Source organism: Vicugna pacos, chromosome 6, assembly GCF_048564905.1.
Source record: "Vicugna pacos chromosome 6, VicPac4, whole genome shotgun sequence".
Lineage (NCBI taxonomy): Eukaryota > Metazoa > Chordata > Mammalia > Artiodactyla > Camelidae > Vicugna > Vicugna pacos.
In genome coordinates, this window is record NC_132992.1 from 41,658,748 (window position 1) to 41,683,638 (window position 24,891).

General features: G+C 38.1%; 1 protein-coding gene across 1 annotated transcript in view; it reads right to left on the reverse strand.

The window, feature by feature from the left end:
- SNX6 (sorting nexin 6) overlaps positions 1-24,502 on the reverse strand; it is a 40,930-nt gene extending 16,428 nt beyond the window's left edge. Inside the window, exons 1-8 of the mRNA XM_072962919.1 lie at positions 24,104-24,502; positions 23,899-23,946; positions 12,891-12,995; positions 12,182-12,292; positions 11,103-11,224; positions 9,087-9,210; positions 4,815-4,910; positions 2,735-2,840 (exon numbers count right to left, since the gene is read on the reverse strand). Coding sequence (XP_072819020.1) covers positions 2,735-2,840; positions 4,815-4,910; positions 9,087-9,210; positions 11,103-11,224; positions 12,182-12,292; positions 12,891-12,995; positions 23,899-23,946; positions 24,104-24,109 — 718 coding nt within the window. The 5' untranslated portion in view covers positions 24,110-24,502. The remainder of the gene's footprint in view (positions 1-2,734; positions 2,841-4,814; positions 4,911-9,086; positions 9,211-11,102; positions 11,225-12,181; positions 12,293-12,890; positions 12,996-23,898; positions 23,947-24,103) is intronic.
- Between the last annotated feature and the right edge of the window lie 389 nt (positions 24,503-24,891).

Consider the following 24,891-nt stretch of genomic DNA (forward strand, 5'->3'; position numbering starts at 1 on the left):
AACAGAAAAGGAAGAGGCATTTTACTAATATTTACAGATTATTATGGATATTCTACTCAGAAAGTAGTCATCTTTAAGGGTTAGTTGCAGTGGGAAATCTAAAATCTTATCAAAGAACTCTGTGTACTCTATTACAATAAACTCCAATGATAAAAGTGATACTTATCCCAAGAATATAAGGTTGGTTTAATATCTGAAAATCAATCGGTGCAATTAACCAATTACTAGACTAAAAAAGAAAATCCATATGGTTATCTCAATCATTGCAAAAACAGAATTAGACAAAACCCAACATTCATTTCTGACTTAAAAAAAAAAATTCCCTCTAAGAAAAACCAGGACTGTAAGAGAACTGTCTCAAACTGATAAAAGACATCTAGGGAAAACCTACACCTAACATCATGGTTAATGGCTTAAGACTGATGCTTTCCCCATAAGGTAAGGAAAAAGGTGAAGCTGCTTGCCCTCACCACTTCCATCAGCACTGCACTGGAGGGTACAGCCACAGCACAATGGGGCAGGGAAAAGAAAGAAACAGTATTCAAGTTGGAAAGGAAGAAGTGTAACTTTTTATTAGAGTATGATCATCTATGTAGAAAATCCTAAGGAATTTACAAAACAGTTACTAAAACCAGTGAGCTGATTTTTAGTAAGGTTGCAAGGTCTAAGATCAATATTGAAAATACAATGTATTCTCATACATTGGCAAAAAACAACTGGAAATTGAAATGTAAAAAAACACATCATTTACAATACCATCAAAAAATAATTAGGGATCTAAAGATGTATAAGATCTGTACAAAGGAAACTATAAAACACTGCTGAGAGAATTTAAAGACCCAACTAAATGGAGAGATATACCACGTTCATGTATCAGAAGAACTAATATCGTTCCCAAATAGATCTATAGATTCTACACAATCCCAATCAAAATCCCAGCAGGAATTTTTGAAGAAACTGACAAGCTGATTCTAAATAAAATCCAGATGAAAACGTAAAGAACCTAGTGGGGTCAAAACAACTTTGATAAAGAAGAATGTAGTTGGAGGACTTACACAAGAAAAGATGTTCAACATCATCAGTTACTAGGGAAATGCAAATTAAAACCACACTGAGACACTACCACTGACCTACCAGTATGGATAAAATTTAAAAGACCGATTATCCTTGTTGGCAAGGATGTGGGGCAATTGGAACTTTCATGCACAGCTGGCAGGAATGTAAAATTGTACAATCATTTTGGAAAAAAGTTTGGCAGTGTTAAAGAAGTTAATTATACACTTACATATTACTCAGCCATTCTACTTCTAGGTGTTACCCAGGAGAAACAAAAGCGTATGTCCATATAAGACTTATATATAGATGATTCCTGTCTGCTTTATTTTGAAATAGCCAAAAGCTAGCACAACCCAAATGTCTACCAACAGCTGGAAGGAGAAACAACTATGGTGTATCTGTACAATGGAATACCACTCAGCAATAAAAAAGAACAAACTACTGATACACACAACAACATGGATGAATCTTAAAATAATTCTGTTGAATTTCAAAGCCAGACAATAAAGAGCATTTATTTATGATTCCATTCATATAGAATTCTAGAAAATGCAAACTAGTCTATAGAGACAGAAAGCAGATCAGCGGAGGCCTGGGGACAGGGGCAGGAGGGAGGAATTACAAAGAGCCACAAGGAAACTTTTGGTGGTGATGGATATGTTCCTTACACTGATTCTAGTGATGACTTCACACATATGCCAAAACTTGCCCAACTGTATACTTTGAACACTGCAGCTTATTGGTACCAATTATACCTCAGTGAAGCTGTTAAAAACCCCATTAGTCAATCTTGCACTTTAAATGGATCTTTTACATACATGATTTTGATCATTTAGAAAATATTGGTTTAATGAATCATGCAGATCTTTCAAATGTTGACACACTTTAGCATACAATTATCAACAATACCGCATTCACTAACATTATCATCAGTCTCCTTAGACAAGTCTTTAATTTCTGGGAAGCAAGCTCATGGTGATTGATACAAGTTTTTCCAAAATTCTAATTATTGCTGGAAAGCTTGAGTTTTATCATTATCAACGAACACTGTCAGCTGTTTTCCTTGAAGTGTCAGGCCCATTTAGTTAATTTTTAAGAAAATGTCTACCAATATTCAAGTCTAAATAATCATAGTTGGTCAGTTGTTCTCTCAAGTAAATATGGTGTCTAATGAAAAAAGCAGCTAGTTCAGTTGCAGCTCAGTCGCTAAAATGCTTCACTAGAGAGAACGTTCACACTTCAGTATGCAGCGTGCTTTATGCATACCTCCCATTTCATCACTTAGAATATAAAAAAGTACTAGGGAAGAGATTTACTACAAGTAATACATTTCACCATTTCATCAAGGACATTCTTAATTGAATTTTAACTGCAAATGCACTGTGGGAAGGAATATAGTGACTATTAGCGCAGTTTGGTGCCACTGCCTTGATTTGTGCTAAGGCACCAGCAGTTTATCCACCACAACTTTTGCATCATCAGTGTACATGTCAACATGGTGAAAAAAGACAGAAAGCATCATAGCATTATTCTGAAAATAGTTTTCACTTCACAGACTTGCTAAAAAGTTTTGAGAATCACTGCTCTTTACCAAGACTTTTACAAACTGTGAATAACATAGTAACTTTATAATTATTCCAATAACAATGTAAGCTTTAGCCACAGAGAAAAACCTTACTTTTGTGGGATCTTGTCATCCTATCAGATTTAGCAGATGCATCCTTAACTCGGTTATGATACTCTAAAAGGAATGTTCGTTCATGCTCAAAGAAATCATCTACATCCTATGGGATCAAAAGAAAATATGAGCTTTTTTCACTCATTTGCTTTAGTTTAACATGTAATCCACTTTGTTATCCTTACAATCATAAAAGATCATCAGTAAAACAGCAAAACTATCATCTAATAATCAGACATTACATTCATTTCACCAAGTTCAGATTTTAAAAATGTGTTCTGTCTATCAAGTAACAAATGTACGGTTTTGCAGCTGAAGGCTCAGAGCTCCCCACACAGTTCATGCTCACATGTTGTGCTCTGAGACGTGTTCCTGCTTGTGTTCTGCCTCTACAATCCTGCTTCTCCAACAAATATATTTCTCACAGTGGGAGTGATCAACTGCTTTTGAGAAAAAAAGGAAAGAAAGTCTGACGGACAAGTGAAAATCTATTTCTCTTGGTCCGTTAATGCATTCTACGGGCCATTCCTGAATGCTGCCAGGCCTTAGTCATTAGTGTCCTCTGGCTGCTTTGGGGAACCTGGCCAAACTAGCTATTTGGGAGCAATTTTCATATTAAACACTATTTTCAATCTTCTTTGGAACAAAGCTAGAAATACATTAAAAATAAAAACTATTAACTGTACTTTCCTCCCTTCTAAAACAGCAACTGTTTATTGAAAAAGCACCAGTCGAAACGATGTAATATGAGACCCACATCAACAACTCAGAAGCAAAAGTTAGTACTGACAAAATGTCATTTAAAATCTATAATTCACATGTACCAGTTTTCTAAACAGTAAAAATGGAGATAAAACTAACTTGCAGAGTTGCAGTGAAGATTAAGAAAATGTGGACTACCAAACACCACGCTGTAAATGTTCAAAAAGTGTTTATTACTTTAATAAAATTATAGAAATGATAATACAGTGGTGTCTAGGTAATGGTAAGAAAAAAGTTCTACATCAACGCGTAAGCAGCATCAAAATAAAAGCTGAGTCTATCAGAAAGCAGCCACAGCACATGCCCTTTCCACCTATCAACTGACCTGCCTCTGCAAAATCAAAGTATAAATCAAATAGTACTTTACATGTAAGTTTTATTGTAGATGTATTTGTAAAAACACGCAATGATGACAAAGTAGCATTATTTTTCTTTCTTATAGTATTTCTTGATAATACAATATAACCATTTTCTCTTATATTTTAAAGGTAAGAGTTTTCAGATAAATCAATTATTGTACCATTTTTAGAAAATCATCAAGAGAAATTTCAGTGTTATTCAGGGAAATAATTAACTTTGTAAGTATTTTCACACTAGTATCTTATTCAATCCTTTCAAAATCCTGTGAGCTAGGTGGGAAAATGGGAAAACTGAGATTCAGAGAAAGAAACTGACTTTTCCCAAGGTCATGTGGCTACTACAAGACTAAACCAAAACCTCAACTGGGCTCTTCTAACTCCAAATCTGAACCCAGGTCTGTCCCAAACATTTCTACAGCCAAGGGTAAGTGTACACATGGAGGCAGCCCCTGTGTCCCACCCTGTGACTCTCTAAGGCACCTAGAGGAGCCTCATGTGCACGTGGCTGGACATTCATTCCATCCTGCACACTGATCTTCTGCCCTGTGCCTTCCCTCCACCCCGTGACTGCCCGTGGAGTACACACCAGTGGCCCAGTCTACACACTGGCAGATGAACTCAAGAAGCAGCCCATGCAGGATGCGAAAGAAGGCATGGGATTTGGGCAAGGAAATGTGGGGTTCTAGATACCTGAAAAATGGTCTGGTCTGGGGGAAAGGAGCGTGGACTCCACGTGGGCAAATCCCCTTGGACCTGCAGACCTTTCACCGCTTAGAGATGGGACCTCTCTAACGAGTGGAACCCTGGGAGGGAACCCAGTTTCCCAGGCCTAAGGATTCCACTGTCCAGACTTCTCTTTTACTCCAATATAATCTGCACATCTGAAATCTCAATCTGTCCCCCTTTCAAAAGAAGTGAATCCTTAAATCAATACCTCTGTTAATCAAATAAAATCTTACCTTTACTCCAGAAACAATTACTCCATCTGCTGATTTAACCATGTTTTTAAAGAAATCTTCAAGTTTCTCTTTTTTATTTTTCCCTCGCACACTCAACTGAAAGAAAGGTAAATATAAGTTAGCATTTCTTTTAAGATTACAAATGGGAAGTGATGCCTCCTTTATTCTCTGACATTCTGACACAATCTCAAAAGGATCCCAGCTTTTAAATTTAATAAAGTGGCAATTTCATCATGTACATCAGTGATTTTCAAATTCTGAGATGTTAAAGAGGAGTCTGGCCTCACTCCCAAAGATTCAGGTTCAGCTGATCTCCAGTAAGGCCTAGCTATCTCAAATTTTGTAAGTATATTTGATAATTCCGGTGTAAGTAGCCCTCTCATCATACTTTGTCAAACACTACTATATCATATAAAGTCAAATAAAAATTTAACTCAGGAGTTCCTTTGAACACGTAAAATTTACTGGAGTACAATATACCTTCATATGATTCTCTAAAAGCTCTGAAAATACATTCTGCAAATTTTTCACTCTGAACTCATCCAAATATTATCTCTTGTTCTATTTTGGCATCAGCAACTCACAGTACTAAGGACACAAAAAATGACTTTGAATGCATGAATGGTTTATCTAAAGGCAAAACCACGAAGCAGCTAACTCTTTGACTTGACCACTTGCTGCATTAAGGGGCCCCAAGAAGGAACATCCTATCTAATTTCCTTACCTACTACCATGGCTTCAATGCTCACCTTTCTGTAAGTGACTCACAAATCTCTATCATTACACCTAAGCTCTTTTCTGAACCTTAGATCTTATTTCCAATTGCCTACATCATATCCTTACATGGAGATTCTGCTAACCCCAATTAGAAAAGCCTAAAAGAGTACTTACTATAATCTAATCTCCAAATTTTCCCTCTCCCTGGTTCCCTAATCATGGCTCCTCCATTCAACCAGTCTCTCAGATTCCCACATGTTCCCTAAAACCCCATACTTTTCATTAAAAATCTTGAAATGATCTATAACTTCTTTCCCTTCCTTCCCGCCTTCCTTCTCTCTCCCTCTCTCTTTCTTTTCTCTCACAGCTCAAATTCTACCAGCAAATGTCTGAAATCTAGTAAAGTAAAACAGACAGAATTTGGTGACTCCTCATAGAAACAGGGAGTAGGAGTCCTGAGTAATTTTCACGTTTTAAGGAACCGTGAGGTGGTGATACCTTCTTTGAGAATATAAAAGAAGGCACAGATTTACAGAAGAGTTCAGCTGAGGGTAAAAGGCCCAGGGGATATCTAAACGGAGCTTTACACGAGGCTAGTTAATAAGTAAGGCTGGGACTCGGGAGCAACATATATTTATAAGTTAACAGGGTATTGCAGTAGATGAAGCCACAGGGGTAGATGATTATCGCTTAGGGAGAATTTACAGAACTAGAAGTCTAGAAGAACTTCTAGAGGACTTAGTGAGGAACCCTGGACAAATCAGATTTAAATGAATGGGTAAGTGGAGGAAAAAGCCCATGAAGGAGACTGAGAAGTAACCACAGAGCTAAGAGGAAAACACATCAAGAAAGATCCCACAGACCACAAGTACACGGGATCCAGCACAGCTAGACAATATCTTAGTCAAAAAGGAAAGGCACCAGGTATCACACCATACTAACAGAATCCAGAACAAAACTCACATGATCATCCCAAAAGGTGTACTTTTTCATAAGAACACTCAATAAACTAGGAATACTTCTTTAAGCTGACAAAGGGCATCTATGAAAAAACCTAAAGGTAGCATCATACTTTATAGTGAAATAGGGAATGCCCTAAGATCAGGGACGATCTTGTCACTTCCATTTGACATTGTACTGGAGGTTCTAGACAGGGCAGTTAAGCAAGCAAAAGAGGAAAAGGCATCCAGATTGAAAAGGAGGAAGTAAAAAAGACAAAAGGAAAGCTATTAAACGAGTGAGACTGCCAAGGTGGCTGAAGGCTGTGGCGGATACAGGAGGTTCAGGAATGTGATTTCTGATTGGTGCCCACTCCTGGTGAACAAGGTCATTATCTGATCAAGAAGAATGACTGAAATCAGCTTTTATGGAAAATGGGAGAGGCCTGCCTAAAGTTATAACCTTGTTATAAACGATGGAGCAGGTACTCTAGGCAAGATGAGAAAGAAGTAAAGACAAATAAAAGGGCTGTTGACACGGTCAAAATGCAGGAGAGGTCGAGTCCAGGTGTAGCGGTGAGTCACAGAACTGCTACAATGGAAACAGGGGAAAAGGGAGCTGTGAGGACAAAAGGCTTTGTTTGGCGCCTATAAAACCAGGGTTTAAGTCAGAGGTGAGGCAAGGTCCTGGTTGTAGCCACTGATGGGGCAGCAAAAAATCAATGAAGACTAGGTTATTAAACAAGTAAAATATTGAATCTACTGTTAAGCAGACTAAGGCGTGTACACCTACTGGAAACAGAGGTACACAGTTACAAAAGGAAAGCAATGCTGGAGGCAATCATTCCCTACAGCAGTGACCATTTCTCCAAAGACTAGATACTGGAACAAGCTTTTCTAGGTCTTCCAGATGGCCCAGTCTTTTTAGACTTCAGGGCACCCTCACTCTACTTCAACAGCTCATCCGTCCCGTGACTCTCTGAAGCTCAGATAACAGAATAGCACAGATTTCTTTTCCAGCACCACTGAACTGAGTAAAGATCTGAGAAATTGCATGACAGACAAGGTTGAGAAAAACCTTTTAACTTTGGGCCTATGATCTTCTACAACCTGTTAACATACTTGCTGTTTAATTAGTTAAAGAATATTTGCAAAGCACTTCCCAGTCCCTCTTCCTAGGCTTTCTCCAAAACATCATTTGCTGATAGGAAACGGGTTATTAAAATGCATCATCATCATCTCTATTAAGCACATATAACTTATAAGGAAGAAAAATAAATCTACCTTGGTGGGAAAAAACTTATGAAATCCTAAGATTTCTGAAAACTATTTATAAAGCTGAACTAAACACCTAATAATCTTCCATTTATTATTTTAACAAATGTTTATTTTACATGTTAATTGCCAGGCATTGTTCTGTAACAGTGAAGATACAGTGGTGAAAACTGAAAGTTTTACTCTCAGAGAGCTTAAATTTTAGTAGAGGGAGAGAGATAATGGACACATAAATAAATTTTTAAAATACAGAGATACAATTTCACATAGTACTAAGGGCTGTGGCAAGAGGATGGAGTACTTGGAGCGTGAGGACTCCAGATCAGTGCCTGAGCTCTGATACCACCATGTCTCACTTCATATCTATGCTGCTCTTCCAAATTATTATTAAGGTTTTAGCCCAGGCCATAGTAAGGGCCAGCATAAACAAAATCATACAGATAGAAAAGTGATGATAGCATTCTATCATGTGTTCTGTAGCAACCCTACTCATGAGCCATTTTTAGCTTCCTATAATTCATGATATGGCCAGCATTCTTTACTAGTTGTAAGTGACCACAGGCAAGCACCACATTTATTCTTGTGAAAGTACCTATGGTAAAGTGCTACATTTCTGTGATTTCGAGTTACACTTCATATCCTTTTAAAGAAATGTGCTTTCTCTACTGCTAGACTTAGGATACTTTATTGTCATATTCACTAACACCAAACCAAAAGGGAAAATTTACCTAAACAAAATTCTTTGATCCTAATGTTGACCTGGACGCAAACAAGCACTATGTTTACATTTGTTTTCTTCTAAAATTGAGTCATCCAAATATAGATCCCAAGATTTGTATCACCCATCCACTAAAAATATTTTTCCAGCATCATGAATGAAGAAACCTTTACAGCTCAACCATCCCAATCTCTCTTTGTGCACTACAACAGGTTTCAGGCAGGAAGGAAGGAAAATTAGGAGCCATCAACACTCAAGGTCAGTTAAACAGATCAAGAGTAAATGATTAACCCAAAAGTAATCTTGAATTTCTCAGCTCTCTGGAATTCTCCATAAGGCTTCAGAAGAATCCAACTCAAATTTAAGAAACATTAGTCAATTTAATAACCCTATTTCTTAAGAGGTTCACAATTCAGAATAAAAATCAATATCCCATGTAGTAACATGATCTACCATTGATTCTTCAATTAATCTACGCAAGTTCTACTGAAATACTGCATTACTCCTGAAAAAGAATCATTTTAAACTGCCATGAAAAATGAGATTATTAAAAAAAAAAACTCCCTGCCCTTTTCATTGACTCTTTAAAAATAAACCTTCATCACTACTTTGATCAATACTCACATCTTGATTATACTCCAAGAAGACATGGAAATTTAAGTCTTTTCTCAAAATGGGATGTGCTGCCACACGACATAGGAACACTTCATGCATTGCCACAGTCTTCTTGAATATCGCCAAATACTCACTAGAAACAATACACAAAATTAAAGGTAAAACACTGCATCAACTGGAAAATCATCTGCAACAATTTTTAGCAAATATTCTTTGAATTATTCTGAATGCAAAATTAGAGATACAGAGATATAATCCATGTAAACAAAGCTTATAGTTGAACTGTTAAGGAAATATATAAAACCCAGCTCTGAAAAGACTTCATGCTAGTTAATAGTATTTATTATATTTAAATGTTAATATTTTTAGGTTTTATGAACCCTTCTTTCTATGCAAGTTGGTGTTAAAGGTAACTAACTATAAGGGTGTTTGTTTTCAGCTCCAGAGAAAGTATACTACAAATTATACTGTAAAATCTTAATGACTCAATTTCTAGATAATTACTGCTTTTGAACACCTTCGTACAAAAAAAAAATCGAAGACTAAACCTCAGTAAGCATATTTTCAACATTAATAATTATTTTCATCTAATAACCCAAGCACACAAGAAAGGAACATACCATGGAGAGACTAATTTTTGCCATTACATTGAAGAATTGTTTAAAATATTTTAATATCATCAGTGAATCACAGCGATCATATACTAATATATGTCAGTTTGAGGGGGAAAAAACACTCAGGGAAAAGGCCCATATTCTTGCTTCAACTACGTGCAAGGAGAGTAAGTTTTACATACCAGTAAACCAGCAGGACCAATGTTGGGAGAAGTGTGATCTCTGTGAGGGTAGTCATTCAGTGAAGACAAAAAAGAAGGATGCAGAGGATGGAGGTAGCAGTAGAATAAACCCCAGGTTCTCTGTTATCCAACCCCTAACCAGACCACAAAAGAATCATGATCAGGGCCACTGGAAAACCACAGATTCTTCAATAGTAATGTGTTCTGCTAATTTCCAGTTTTCAGTCTTATGAACTATAGAAGAATATGTCTGTCTGCTATCAGACTACTGCTTGCACTCAGTATTGACAGAATTCTTAAAATGTCTGTCACCTCACACTTAAACAAAAAAGATCTACTTCATTAATTTATTTTGTCAAGAGTTTAGCATTCTGAAGAGGAGTCTAGTAGCAGTGTGAATATATGCTTAAAAACTGAGATTCAGTGGAACAGGAGAAAAGGAAATGTACAAAGGGGAGAAATGACCAGAAAAAGACTGATAGAGGTGATGATAATACAAGTTATTTCCTTGTATAACTCTCAAAATACAGAAAAACAACATGCAGCAAATCCAAAATTATTTCAAATGTTTAACAAAAGGGGAAAGAATATATTTTCAGTAAATATACTAAAAATGAAAAAGAAATTATCTCAATTTTTTTCCAAGGATTTAATATGTGTCTAGTATATATGAAACTAAAAATTACTTAATAAAAAGCATTTAAAAACTATTCTCTCATCACTTTGTTCCTATTTTTTCCCCTTCAGCCAGAAGCCACAGGCAGAGAAGAGGGGGAAAATCACACACACAAACACACTTTTTAAAAAAAAAGAAAGCAGAATACATTCAGAGTTGCTCAGTGCACACTTCTATGAGAAATGTAAGTTTTGGTAGTACGTACTTGTCGAAAAAAGAGACCTTGTAAATAAATTAAAAAAAAAAGAATTTACATTCTACTTTAAAAAGCCATTGTTTCCCCTTCTATTATTTTGTATAAACTTTTGGATTCTCTGTTTTCAATTTCCAGAGTCAATTTAAACATTAATTTAAAGAATTTTACAGTGCAGACAATTATTCTATAATTTTCCTGTAGGCTCTGATCATGATCATTAACATTGGTTGTATGGCTTAAACCTGCATCTTCCAGAAAGGGTCACTGTGATGAAATTTAATTAAAGGGATGGGATATAAGAGAGGAAAAAAAAAAAAAGGAATTAAAACAAACACAATTAACAGAAAAACCACATACGCTTCCAGCTCCTGTTTCATCTTTGTGAATTCTTCCTTTGTCATGGACCCTTCTCCTTCTCCAAGCTTCTGTAGTTTTTCCCTTGAAGCATCAAAATCAGGTCTTGGTGGTGCTGGAGGGATCTGTAACAGAACGAAACCACTAGAGTTTTAAAGACTATTTTATTTCTTGACGCAGTTGTACTACTGCTACCATAAAAGACTGCTGTCTGGGCGAGCTAAAGACATCCGGAATGAACTGGCTATCAGGAATACCCCAATTAAAGTTAGAGAATTTGATCTTAATTTCTAGAAATTAAGATCCCTGAGATCCCTTACACCAAAGAAGAAATAGAGCAGAGCATTATTTTCTGGTATTAGAACAGTAGTTCCCAAACTTTAGTCTGCAGGTTCCTATGTGGCATCCTAGAGTCCTCAAATGTGTATGTAAGCTCTGATTACACACTAAATGCATATGCATAGCAAACACCTCATCCTAGGCATCTCTTCCATTTGGCTGTTCCCAAGTTGTATCCTTTAAATAAGCTGGTAATTAAAAACAACAACAACAACAAAAAAAACCCACTGCCAGTTGTCGACCAAACTCTTGAGTTGTAAAAAGTAAAAGAAGCAAATGACTGAGAAGGAGGGGCCACAAGGATGAAGATGGGATCTGGTCAGAAAGATTTCAAGGAAATCAAATGAAACTAAATTTCAGAAATCTGAGCGTGGTCAACAGCTGAGTTACAACATCTGGTGCACATTTACATTAGATAACCTCTCAAGGAGCCCTCCAACTCTAAATATGTTTACCTGAGGGTTCAGGACCAGTAAGGCTTGCAACATCTCCTTAACTAACCCTAAGGACAAGCCCATTTCAATTCTAATAAACAGCAGAACTTAAGTTTAAATAAGGGAGCATAACATATCCATACCCTACACTCCCAAATAGGATAAAGGGTGGTAGCCGATCATGGTTTGTAGCCGGCAATTTAAAAAATTACATCAGTTCACTAAAACTGCTAAATAACATTTCAACACATAATAAAGTATCTAAACACTTCCTAGAAAATAGAATTAAAACGGAACCTCAGCACTTACAATGTAACCTGCATAGTCTTCATTTTCAACGAAGGAATCGTGAAGCCAGATAAATTCCTCATGTTGTCGAACAACAGAAAACTCATTTTGTTTAAAATTTGGCAATGAACTCTGCGAGGATAAGAGATTTTCTCAAGTAAAAATCAAAGTTACACTAAAAAGCTTTTAATAAACATTTTACATCCTATTTTTAAAATTAGTCTTAAATGAAAGATTATGAAAACCCTAAGACACGGAGACAAAAAATTACCTTGGAATCTTTGAGAAAATAAGCTGACAGCCTCTTACACTGCACTTCTACCATTATTTAAGAGTTATCCTATTAATGCATCAAACTCAACTATTAAAACAAAGGAGAACAGATCACAATATGAAAATGTGCCTGAGAACTGAAATCTAAAAAGGAATTTGTAAGACAGTAATCTGATTGAAGGAATGCAACAAAACTGAAAACAACAAGAATACAAGATACCACTAAAAGTCTGGAGAAAATTAAATTTACATTATGTCTAAGTTCTATGATTCTCAAATGTTAATCTTTAAAAGAACACTTCCCTAAAACTTTTTTTGTTAAAATAGCAGTAATGAATTAAAAACTAAAATACAATTTCTAATTATGTTCAAAACCAAAATTCTACTTAACATATTATGTATGTAACATCAGCACAACAGATAGCCAAAAATAATACAAGTACAAAACCCCATTTACCTTTGTGTGCACAGTGAATTTTACTTTATCTCTCTCACTAAGAGCATCAGAAATGTCCACCTGCAGAGCAGCATCACTCTGAAGATCTACATTTATTGCTTTAAGCTAGAAAAAGAAAATAATACCTCAATGAAAATTCTGTAGGCATTTATATAATTTCATTCTTCTCCCATACAATAAGACAATACAAAAACAGAACAAAACTAAAATAACAAAAGATTCTCAAATCTAAAAAAGTACTCAAGTTCATTTAATCTACACATATATATATATTTTTTTGGGGGGGTGCTTTGGATATGTTATTATCTTGACTAGTTTTCATTCTGCACCATTCAACTATGCTTTGTATGAGTCAATGTGCTAAGCCACAATTCATTACGTTCCCCCCCCCAAAAAAAACAATTTCCCAAAAGACAGTCCTTAAAAAGTTCAAATACTCTAAAATTAAAGAGTATATCATATGTATATTCATGTATGACTGAAAAATTGTGCTGTACACAAGAAATTCACACATTGTAAACTGACTATAACTCAATTAAAAAGAAAGAAAGAAAGACAGACAGACAAAGACTGTATCTACCTTTAAGAACAAGAAAAATAATAAAAAGAATATTGGCCAATCTTTTTAACTCCATTGTTTACTTTAATTCAGGACTATACAATGAAACTACTAATCATAGTTAAACATATTACATATATGTATTATATATATGTAAAGTGCTAAGAAAAATGCTAACACATAATAAATACTCGGTAACTAACTCCTGTGATATAAATTAGATTTTACTCTATAAGCTTTAATACATTAGAAGAATTGGGTATACTCTCTAATTAGTGCTTCTACTTAACTCATCTATGAGAAGACTTTTCCACTTATGATCATAATTCTACTTATAACTCTTAAATTTCATCCACTTTTCTTCCTCTTTAAATAAACATTCTAACATCTTTGGGTAATTTGGAGACTAACAAAAGAAGCAAATACACTAAAAAATAAAATAAAGTCTTAGCTAGCTGCAAAGATATGAAATATTTAAAAATCTAACTAGTCTGCCTCAAACAGTCTAGTTGTAAAACCCAGGACTGATTTTGGAATCTCACTTATTAGCATTTCAAATTTCAATTACAATGTAAACGGGGAAAATGCTGGAAGCAAAACTGTTTATAGTCTATGATCTCAATTATATTCTTTAAGAAATGCATACATAAAAGGCTTACGGGAAATACAACAAAATGTGAATAGCAGTGGATTTTCTTCTTTATATATTTCTTTATTCTCTGAACTTTCCACAATATGTATTACCTTTATAAACAAGAAAAAAGTAAGCCTTCTTTAAACAGAAATCCTGTGATTAAAAGATGAATTTTGCGAAGTTTTTCATTAAATAGGCTTGTTTACTAGTAATGACAGTAGTATACTATCTCATATTTGTGCTATTGATTCTGTATCAAATAGACATGTTTTTAAAAAATAAATACCATTACATACAATCTAACTTAAGAGTCACAGAAGAAATAAATCACTGTTAAACTGCATGATACCATCTATGATTGGCTGTAACAAAAACTTTATTGATAACCTTAATAAGTTTATATTAAGTTAAATTTCAATTAGTAATCATATTTCAAAAAATTAATACTATAAACTTACACAAAAACATTTTTAAATGTTTTAAAAATTGCTATTGTACTCAATGTAGCCCACTGTCCAATAAAAGAAATGAGATTAAAGGTTGTCTTGAGTTACAAAGAAGTTTTCTTTTTCATTTTCTAATTATCTTTATTGCTTCTGTTATACTGGAAACATTACAGAAGACTCTGTTCTTTGGTTTTCTTGCTTTTATTTAGTCTTATCAGGTCTTCAAACTGTCCTTCCTACCTCTTCTCTAACCTCTTACTTTAATTCTAGCCTAAGAAATGTTTCCTTAAAAAAAAAAGCAATCAATCTGTTTCCTTATTTCTCTTTATTAACAGTCAGACCACTTTTAAGATATTTATTGTGGCAGGCAGAATTATAGCTCCCCAAAAGACATCCACATCCAAATCTCTGGAACCTGTACTTTATATGGTGGGAAAAAAAAAAAAAGGTTTTTGCAGGCTTAAGTAAGGATCATGAGGTTGGGGAGATTACCCTAGATTATCCAGGTGGGCCCTAAATGCAATTACAAATATCCTTATAAAGGGAGGGAGAAGGAGGTCTGATACAGACAGAAGAGAAGGCAACTTAACTACAGAGGCAGAGATCAGAGTGATAAAGCCACAAGCCAAGGACTGCAGGCAGCCACCAGAGCTGGAAGAGACAAGTAATTAATTCTTCGCTAGAACCTCAGGGAGCATGGCCCTGCCAACACCCTGATTTCAGCTCAGTGATACTGATTTTGGACTTTGGGCCTGCAGAATTGTGAGAGAATAAAATTCTGTTGTATTAACCATTAAGTTCGTGGTTATTTGTTACGGCAGCCACAAGTTTTAAAGTAATATATTTACCATATGGTTTTTGAAATAACTTCGGCAGTTTTAATTTCTTACATTTTCGCTGCCTAGTCTAGCATTTCTCAAATACAACTGATGAGGTTCAACCTAAAAGCTTTTAAAAAACACAGACTCTCAGGCCCTACCACAAACATATCATAACAGAATCTTCAGAATGAGCCTTTTTAAAACCCTATTTGGGAACACTAGCCTAGATTTTCCAGGTTGTCTTTGCCTTTACATTCTGTCAAAACTTCATCTCAACTGCTAGTATTTTCTTTTTAATGATTATGTAAAATATTTTTGTCAGTTTTCATATCTCTAAGCACACTTTAATTTTCATATTTATTTATTTTTTAACCATTGCAGTCAATTTGGAAACACACCTTTCAGGATTTTGACATACGAATTAGCTATTATTCTTCCAATTAAAGATTATTTCAAATTACTAAAATATTTCTCTCTCTTCTACTTCCTTATCCTTGTACACACCAAACACAGTTTCCCTCTTTTTGTTTTATTTTGTCTGATGAAACCACACTTGGCTTTTTAAAATTGTAACTCATCAATAAAAAATATTTTACATTATGTATTTCCCACTTCGGGTATTATATTCTATTTTTTTTAAGGTATGGTTTACATTCAGTGAAATGAGATTTTAAGTGTCTAGTTTGAAGAGTTTTAACAAATGTATAGATTACATCCCTAAAATCACCACCATAATCAAGACATGGAACACTTCCATCAGCCCCAGAAGTTCCCTTCTTTGCTTTTATTCCTCTGCTTCCTTACTTTCTAACTCTTCTGTAAATTCTCTCTTGCACACCATATTAAAGCCTCAATTCATATATTACCTTTACAGCTATTAATTCAATACCATTTGTCTTTTTCACTCTTTTAACAACTGAGTTCTAGCACTGATCTCAGGAAAATGAGCATAAGTCACAGATGTAGTTATAGCAAAAGGCTAATGGTAAGATTCTAACTCCTTTAATTTCTATTTCATAGTGAAGTTCAGCTAAGCATTCTTTTTTTTTTAACTTTTTTTTATTGCATTATAGTCATTTTACAATGTTGTGTCAAATTCCACTGCAGAGCACAATTTTATATATATTCATTGTCACTTTCTTTCACTGTGAGTAAAGCATTCATTTTGATATTGCATCTTCCTGTGGTCAGTTCCTATATACACTTCATACCTCAAATAATTTTTCTCCATTTGCTGAGCGGATGGAGAAAGATTATTTTGTTTGACAATAAGCTTTGTTTCACACACATCAGGGCTGGCCAGCCAATAAAATCACTGCCCATGTCAATACAAAACTTTCACTGAAAGCTAATCTGCTATCATATTTCACCATTCCAGATGCATATTTTCCACATTTTAATGTATCTGAAATAGGGATGCCTTGCAATTGATGACAAACTGCAGTTTAACTGGCAATATTTTTTCTTTCTTCTTGGTACATAAAAAGAAAATATATCTTCCAATCAATTGCACCTTAGATTTAATAAAATATATTGTAAATTTAATGTTAATTACATAAAAGGCACACAGATTTTCCACGCAGATATTCTTCTTTCTTTAGAGTAAAGTTAATAAGTCTAGACAGTTTGTACTAAGGGTAAGAGTCAAAGCAAATAACTTGTGATTTGTCAACATTTAATTAACTTTCTGCAACTAGTGAAGTCAGTTTGTCTGAGAAAATTCTAATTAGACTACATTCACTGGTTTAATCCTTATCTGGGCCAATGAACTGTACTTTCTTTTGTCAGAGACTGACTAGGTTAAACCTTTGTGTCATGGCCAAGAGAAAGACCAGGAAGAGAAAAACGGATGAAGCAACAGAAATACAATAATAGCCTTAGGAAAAAAAATGTAAAGACACTGCCCTACTGCTGATAGAGTAATTCTTCACATATAATTATTTAGTAAAGAAGACACTCATGACTAGTTTACTACACTGATGTGTTTACACATCAAAATATTTACCTACGACACTCCTAAAATAATTAGTTGTTTATCTTTTGCCAGAAAAGTACATGTACAGAGATGGATGGATGGATGGATGGATGGATGGAAGAAGGAAAATAAATGATTACTGCAACAGCCTCCCAACTGGTCTCTTGCTTCTGCCCTACAAAACCATCAGCACGATCCCATTAAACTAGAAATCATTCCTCTGCTCAAAACCTAAGGGGTTCCCACTTGGAGACAAGCCAAAGTCCTTAGAGCGGCCCCCCGGCCCTATTCTTCTGGCCCACTGCGGTCCTGCCACATGTCTCCTTGGCACTCCTGGAACTCACAGGGATGCTGCCGCTTCAGGAGGCCTTGTACCCCCTGTTCCCTCTGCCTGCAACACTTCTAACCCCCCAGGTGCCTAACTGTACGGCCCACTCTCTCAATTCCCTCAGGTCCCCACTGAGATGTCACCTCAGGAAGGCCTTTCCCGGCCACCCGATCTAAACCTGTGGCTCAACACCCCCACCTCCAAACAATCCCTATCCTCTCCCTCTTTTTTTCCACAGGACTTGTACACCATCTACTACATTTTATTTATCAATGGTCTTCCCTGACTAGAATGTCAGTTCTACGAGGACACAGGTTTGTGCTTGTTTTGCTCACTGCTACATTCTCAGTGGCGGCCCTCAACAAATACCCGTTGAATGGAAAGGAGGGAAGAGTAGAAAGAAAGGTGGGAACCATATCTGGGCTAAAAAATTATTTTTAGGTAATTACAGTACAATCAGTGAAAAAACCCCATGAGACAGGGAGAAGTAAATTCTGTTAAGTTCACTAATTCAGGCCCAAATTTAAATCTATTTAACTCCTAGCCCAGTCATGATTTTGAAGTCCTGTAAAACATTATTTCCATTATTACTGTACACCCTGTATACCCAGCAGTCAAATCAATGGCTTATTATACATAAACTTTCTGAGAACTAGCATTTGCAACCAGGCTGCCTTTCATCTACCATTCCAGAAACAACAAAACATTACTGGTCACATGCTGTCACTCCAATGCCTTTCTCACCGGTCTTGTCAAATCCCACTGCTCTTCTGCCATACCTGGCGTGCAATTCCCACACGCAGGATCAATTCAACCATCAGCTTCTTTTCCTTTGAGCTGAGCGTGGGTGGAGGAAAGTCACAAACACTTGTACTTGTCTACTACAAATTACTAGTCTCTAAACTATATTAGGCTCTTAAAACCACTCAGCAGTCCTGAGCGGATCTGCTCAGCTCCCCTTCTGATTCCCGTACCAACTACTCCAAACCTTTACCACCATCACTCAACCCTCTACCACCATTCCCACCCCAGATGCCCAACAAGTGGCCTTGCCGCCCACACCCTCAAGAAACACCAGCAGCTGTTTTTCCCTTGGACTCTTCAATAAGACTTCCCACAAACAGATCTGGACTCACCATCTTCTCTGCATTCTCAGAAGTGGTGTCCCGTGGAGAGCTGAGCTTCCTGGCTACCTGAGTGTGGAATCTTCCTGTCTGCTCTAGGACCTCCTCATTCACTGTTCTTCTAGTCACATGAACTCACAAAGCCTCCACAGAGTAAACCCTACTTCCCAAATCCAATACTTCTCAGTCTTCTCGACCTCTCTTCAGTATTTTGCCTTTCCTCAAAATTCTCTCAACTTCTGGGGACTCCTTTCATTCTCTGCCTACGCATCTCAGCCCCATCAATTAGCCCATTTCCCCCATTTGGCCCATTTGGCCCCCTGGCTACTATCTGGCCTTGGTAATCTCAGACCTTCTTGACTAATAACTCCTACATTTGTATCTTCAACTCACACCTCCTTTTCTAAGTTCTCAATCATAATTTCAAGTTACCAACTAGACATATCCACCTGCATGTATTTACTTATTAAACAACGGAGTGCCTTTAACGGACAACCACTGTCTGAGGTGCCAGGGAGAGAGCAATGAAAAGACAGTCCTCACCCTTTCAGACCTTACATCCTAGCTTGGCAGGGAAGGGATTAGATACTCCATAAGCACTTCAAATCCAACATACCTGAAAACCAGACTTACTATCTACCTTCTAACTCCACTCTTCCCTCCTGTACTCCTCATCTTCTCCTCTGACGAGCCCGCGTATTTATTCAATCACTATGCCCCGTTCACTCTATCTCCTAAACATCTCTTTGTTATGTACTTTCCTTCAACCCCTCTTCCAACTGCCTTAGTTCTGCTTTCAACATTTCTCATCTGGACTGCTGCAACAGCCTGTTAACTGATTTCTCTGCTTTATGAAAGGAAGAATCAATCCACTTTCCACACCATCTACAATGCTGTTTTCATCTGGGTAAAAGTCCTTCCCAGCTTAAGATCCCTCAGGACTTCCCACTGCCTGGAGTCTTCATCAGTACGCACTTTATACTCTATCTGTGCTACCCACATCCACTCCTGCTTCCAAGAAGAACAAATGCTCCAGGTGGAACCAAATGACCCACACTTGCTATCCTCTCTGCTGGCAAGCTGTCCCCTTCCTTGGGAGCCTACAAAACCCCTGATCAACATTTAAGGCTTAGCTCCTTTAACTGATAGCACAGTGGTTAACAGCCCAGGACCTAAAGCTAGACTCCATGAGTCTGAATCCAGCTCATACTGGCTGTATGAATTTGGGCAAAGTTATTTAATTTCTCCAAACCTCACTTTTCCTTTCCAAAGTAGGAGTAATGGTAGCAGCTACTTCACAGGGGGTTGGGAATTGAATAAATATACGGAAGTTCCTGGCATGCAGCAAAAGCTTCATCAGTGTGCAGCTCTCACTGTCTTCTCCACCACTCTTCCCCCATAGATGAACACTCTCCTTTGTACACCCACAGCACTTTACCGTAAGTCCCTCATCACACTGCGGTGGGTTGAGGGCAGGAACTTTCTCCTCCTCCTCTGAAAACATTCATCTTACCCTCTGCCACCAAAATCTATGTCACATTTTTATCTGAAATAACTACCAATAAATGTGGAATGTGTTCAAGCTAAATGCTGTGTAGGTACAAAAGAAAATGCAAACATCTGGGCCAAGACTTAAAAGATAAGTCAAATTTCACAAAAAAAAGTGAGGGGGGGAACACTCCACCACACTGAAAAGCATGCATAAAGCAGCCATTAAAGTGCAGAGGTGCTTGGGCAATGACTAGTAGACTAGAATATGCCTACAGTGTGTGTGTAGGGGGTGGGGCATCTTGAGAAATGAAGCCAGGCAGAAAGAGTTATTAACAGTGTTCAACACTGGCCTAGAGTTGGCACCTGACTGTGAAAAGAGCTAGGTCCAAGTAAGTCCTTGTGCCTAGTGGTGCCATATAATCTAATCATTTAGCCAAGTCACTAGAAGGGATATGAAGTCTGGATTGGAAAGCAAAGCGACTGGAGACGGAGAGCAATGACAGGTACTGTGGCAACCCAGGCAAGAAACAACAGGGACATTAACTGGGGCCACGTGAATGAAAGATGGGCTAAACGTTTCTGAGGTGCAATTTTCTGGCCTCTGTGACTGTTCTGGTGTGGGGATGAAGGGTATGATGCAGAGGTTTCTTGCCGGCACGCCTGGAAAATGATGACTTTAATGAAGATAAGGAATACAGGGGGAGGAGCTAAGCTAGGAGTCCAGCAGAGGTGGTTACTCCACCGGAAGTAATTCTGAAAACAATAAACATATTTAGAATTCAAATCAAATGCTAAGAGATTTATGCCATCATGCTGGGACCTACTGCTCTTATTTAACAAGCAAGTCAGAGGAAAATGTGTCCAGTTCAAAGGGCTCATTTGTTTACTAAATAATATGTTACTGTCCTTCATTTGGGAAAGAAAAAAATACCCTATTATGTGACCAGAGATCAAAAAGTGACCAATAATTTTCAATACTGTGTATTCTTAAAGTCTGCTTTTTAAGTTTCTCACAAAATAGCATTTTCTTAAGGCCTTAAGAGTCTTTTCTGTTGTGAATATCATAATGAAAATTTAACGCTGCTTAAAAATGTATTTTAAAATACTGACTTTAATTTTGCTTAATTGCTGCTTTGAATGAAATGTTTACAATTTTTGAATTTGTGATGTCCCCTCTGCAATTCATATCAAATATGTACTTCATGCATTTTCTCTATCAAGACTTTCTTAAAAGGATGAACAAGACAATCTAACTAAAAGTGCAATGCCTAAAAGTTCTCATCTATTTATGGCAATCTATTTCTATCAGGACAAACACAATATAAAGAAATTTAAACAGGCCTGAAATTTCTGTCCGTGAAATGAGGGAATAGCAGGATAACCTCGTGCAGCCATAATCAAACTTCGGTGTACAACAGAACCTTCTTGCTTGTTAAAAAAGTAGCCATCTGTCCTCCCAACCTCAAGAGACTGATTCACTAGGGTGCGGATCCAGAATATTTGACTTTTGTTCTTCAAACACCCCAGGTGACCCTGATGCAAGTGTTTTAAGGCGACTCTGAGAAATATGTGCACTGGCTTGGATGTCAGCAACACGACTTAAAGTCCACCTCTCCCACTCATTGGCTATGTGACTTCAGACTACTTACTTGGTTTCTCTGAGGTTCAGCTTTCTCATCTGTAAAAGGGGGATACTAGAAGCTTCACAAGGACTTTTTTTGTAATTCTTTTTTAATGCAGGTGCTGAGAATTGAACCTAGGACCTTGTGCATGATAAGCATGCACTCTGCCACTGAGTTATATACCCCATCATCCTTCACAAGGATGAGAGAATATAATGAAATAATGCTTATACAGTGTTAAACACAAGTGCCCAGCTATAATTATTACCATGATTCACCCAGTTCCAGGACAAAAATAAGGAAGAACTGGACATGTAAATATATTCATCATGACATTCTAAACACTTTAAAATTCATGGCAATGTTTTTTCCATTTTCATATTAAAAATTTCACCTACAAGATTCTATTAAGAACCTGGTCAGGCATGCTCTTTGTCTCTCTCTTCCTTTAATTTTGTAATACATAAAAAAAGTTTTGGGGCACATTACTTCAGTGGTTACAGCTCCATTAAGAAAATCTCACCAAAGGCCTAAAGCCTGGAATACAAATATTCACCAGAAAATACTCTATTTTTCACACCAACACAAATACTCAAAAAAATCAATACTTCCACTGAAAATTAGTCAGATTTTACAAGAAAGCAAATCTTATTTGCCTTTCCTGGTAGACCACAAATATAAGACACAAAGTTGTTATCTAAATAAAGAAAGCCATAAGCTTTGTATTTAGAAAAATCAGTTTGTGCTATAATCAGTTCTTCTCATTTCACTTAAGAACTCTGCTGGTTACCCCTGTCTTAAAATCCAAAATATAACTTACAAGTGGTCATCTAACACCACTACCTTATCCCAGAAGATACATATACACCTTCATACACACACACTTTGTGTTAAGTCACTAGAAGCTAAAATTCTTAGAAATAACCAGAAGTCCTATATATGCTTTTGCTCTACCTAGAAATTCTTAATGATGCTTTTGTGTAAACTGAGAAATTAACTCATCATTTATAAAAGTATGCAGCAACCTCTGCATCTTTCTTATCATTTTAAAGCTTTATAAAGGTCATCAGGTAATACTACCTTATCTCTTATTTAAAAAAATAGTATTAACATTCTCTAACAGTATTTTATCACCTGCCAAAAATCGACTAACAGATGTGTCTCTAACACTAGCTAAGATAAATACGTAAATGCAAAACGGAAAACTAAAGTGCAGGCTGATAAATGTGAAGGAACCACCGAAACTTGCTGAGCTGCAAACATCATTAATCAGTATTTTTCAAGCGCTCACTTGTACAAGTTACTATACAGATTACCAGCCTTCGGCCAAGGTAAATAGGGGGAGAGAGTGGGAGGGAAGAATAGGAACCCTGAAGGCCCTTTCTGAAGTGAAATGCAATTTGCTTCAAATTACCTAGGGAACTCTGCAAAACATTATTTTTTGGATATTCAGAAAAGTAAAGGTATTGCGAGCTGCCAGCACTTTGCAAAATCTGGTAGGATATTTGAGAAAGGTTAAAGATTCGGGGACTGTAAAAATCCGTCGCCAAAGGGTAATTTAGAACAAGTCGGTACTACTATGTTTTAGAGGGAGACAAGAGTAGGCGGGAGCGGGTTCGAAAGGTTCCCAAGGGGAAACTGAGGGTTCAGACAGGAAGGTCTGACAATGGGTTTTCATTGCACCCAACGTGGCGGGGGTGGGGGGTGGTTCAGTTCCAGCCGCCACCTTCACTTCCCCACCTGCACCCGGACCTGGGCGGGAGAGTAGGTCCACCCGAAGGGCCGAGCCCGGGCGGGAGCCGAGCGGCCGCGGGTTCCCGGGAAATCAGAACCGAACGGCCCCGAGGGAGGAAGGGCTGCAAGAGGGCGGGGCGCGGTGCGGCGAGGAAATCGAAAGGAGGCTGGCGGGGAGGGGGTACCGCGCGGCCGGGGACCCCCTCCCGTCCCACACCCCAGGACCAAAGCGGGGAAGGGAGGGTCCCGCGAACGAGAAGGAAGCAGAACTTACTCCGCGGTCCTCCTCCGAGAGGAAGTCGGGGCCGTCGTCCAGGCCTTCCTGCGGGGTCAGCGGGGCCCGGCGCGCCGGGGGAGAGGGTGGAGTAGGGGAGACACAAAAGGAGACATTAGTGCCAGTCCGGCGCGGCCCCCGCGCCCGCCCCGCGCCCGCCGCCCCCACCGCGCGCCCGGGGCTCGGCGCCGCGGAGAACACCCACCATCATGGCTGCTCCGAGGCGAGGGCCAGCGCAGGCGCGCACCGCACCGCGGGCCGGAGGGAGCCGGCGGCAGCAAGAGGGGCGGGGCCGGCGGCGGGGCCTCAGAGCAGCCCGGCCCCGCCCCGCCCCGCCCCGCCCCGCGCCGGCGCTGGGCCGGGGTCCGAGAGCGCGGAAGGAAAGCGGGGCTCCCGCCCAAGGTCGAAGCACCTGCGACCTAAAGGGACGGGTTGGCCCAGACTCACATGACTGGGGACAGCTCGTGGCTGGCCGGCTCTGACCCGGGAAGGGCTGAAGGCCACCGGGGAGCTGTCCACTTCCTTCCCTGAGGCAAGCCGTGTAAACCAAGCAAAAGCCCTCCTGAAGCCACAGAAAATCATCTAGTCTTTGTATGGTGCCACACGATAATTAATCACAATTAACATTTTGCCAGTAGAAGCTGTGGGAACCAAGGCCCTTCATACAGTCATCAGCCAGGGGCTGTAATCAAGCTTTTACTGCTGGTGAGGTAATAACTATTTCAGGGTTTGGGGCGCTAATGGTTGAGCACTATAAAAACGAGCTGTTCACATTACAAGAGTATTCCTTTCCTTTACACCAAGGAATGTCTCCAGACCTACTCTGTCGAGCTGTATAGCACCACAAGGGTGTCTACAGGAAACTGAGATATAACAGAATCATTCCTTAACCCCTGCCCCACTTCTCCTGTTACGCACACGCGCCCACAAGCAATGCTGGCTTCCATTCAGTTAATGGCATTAGCATCTTCAGATATTCAGGCCTGAAACCTC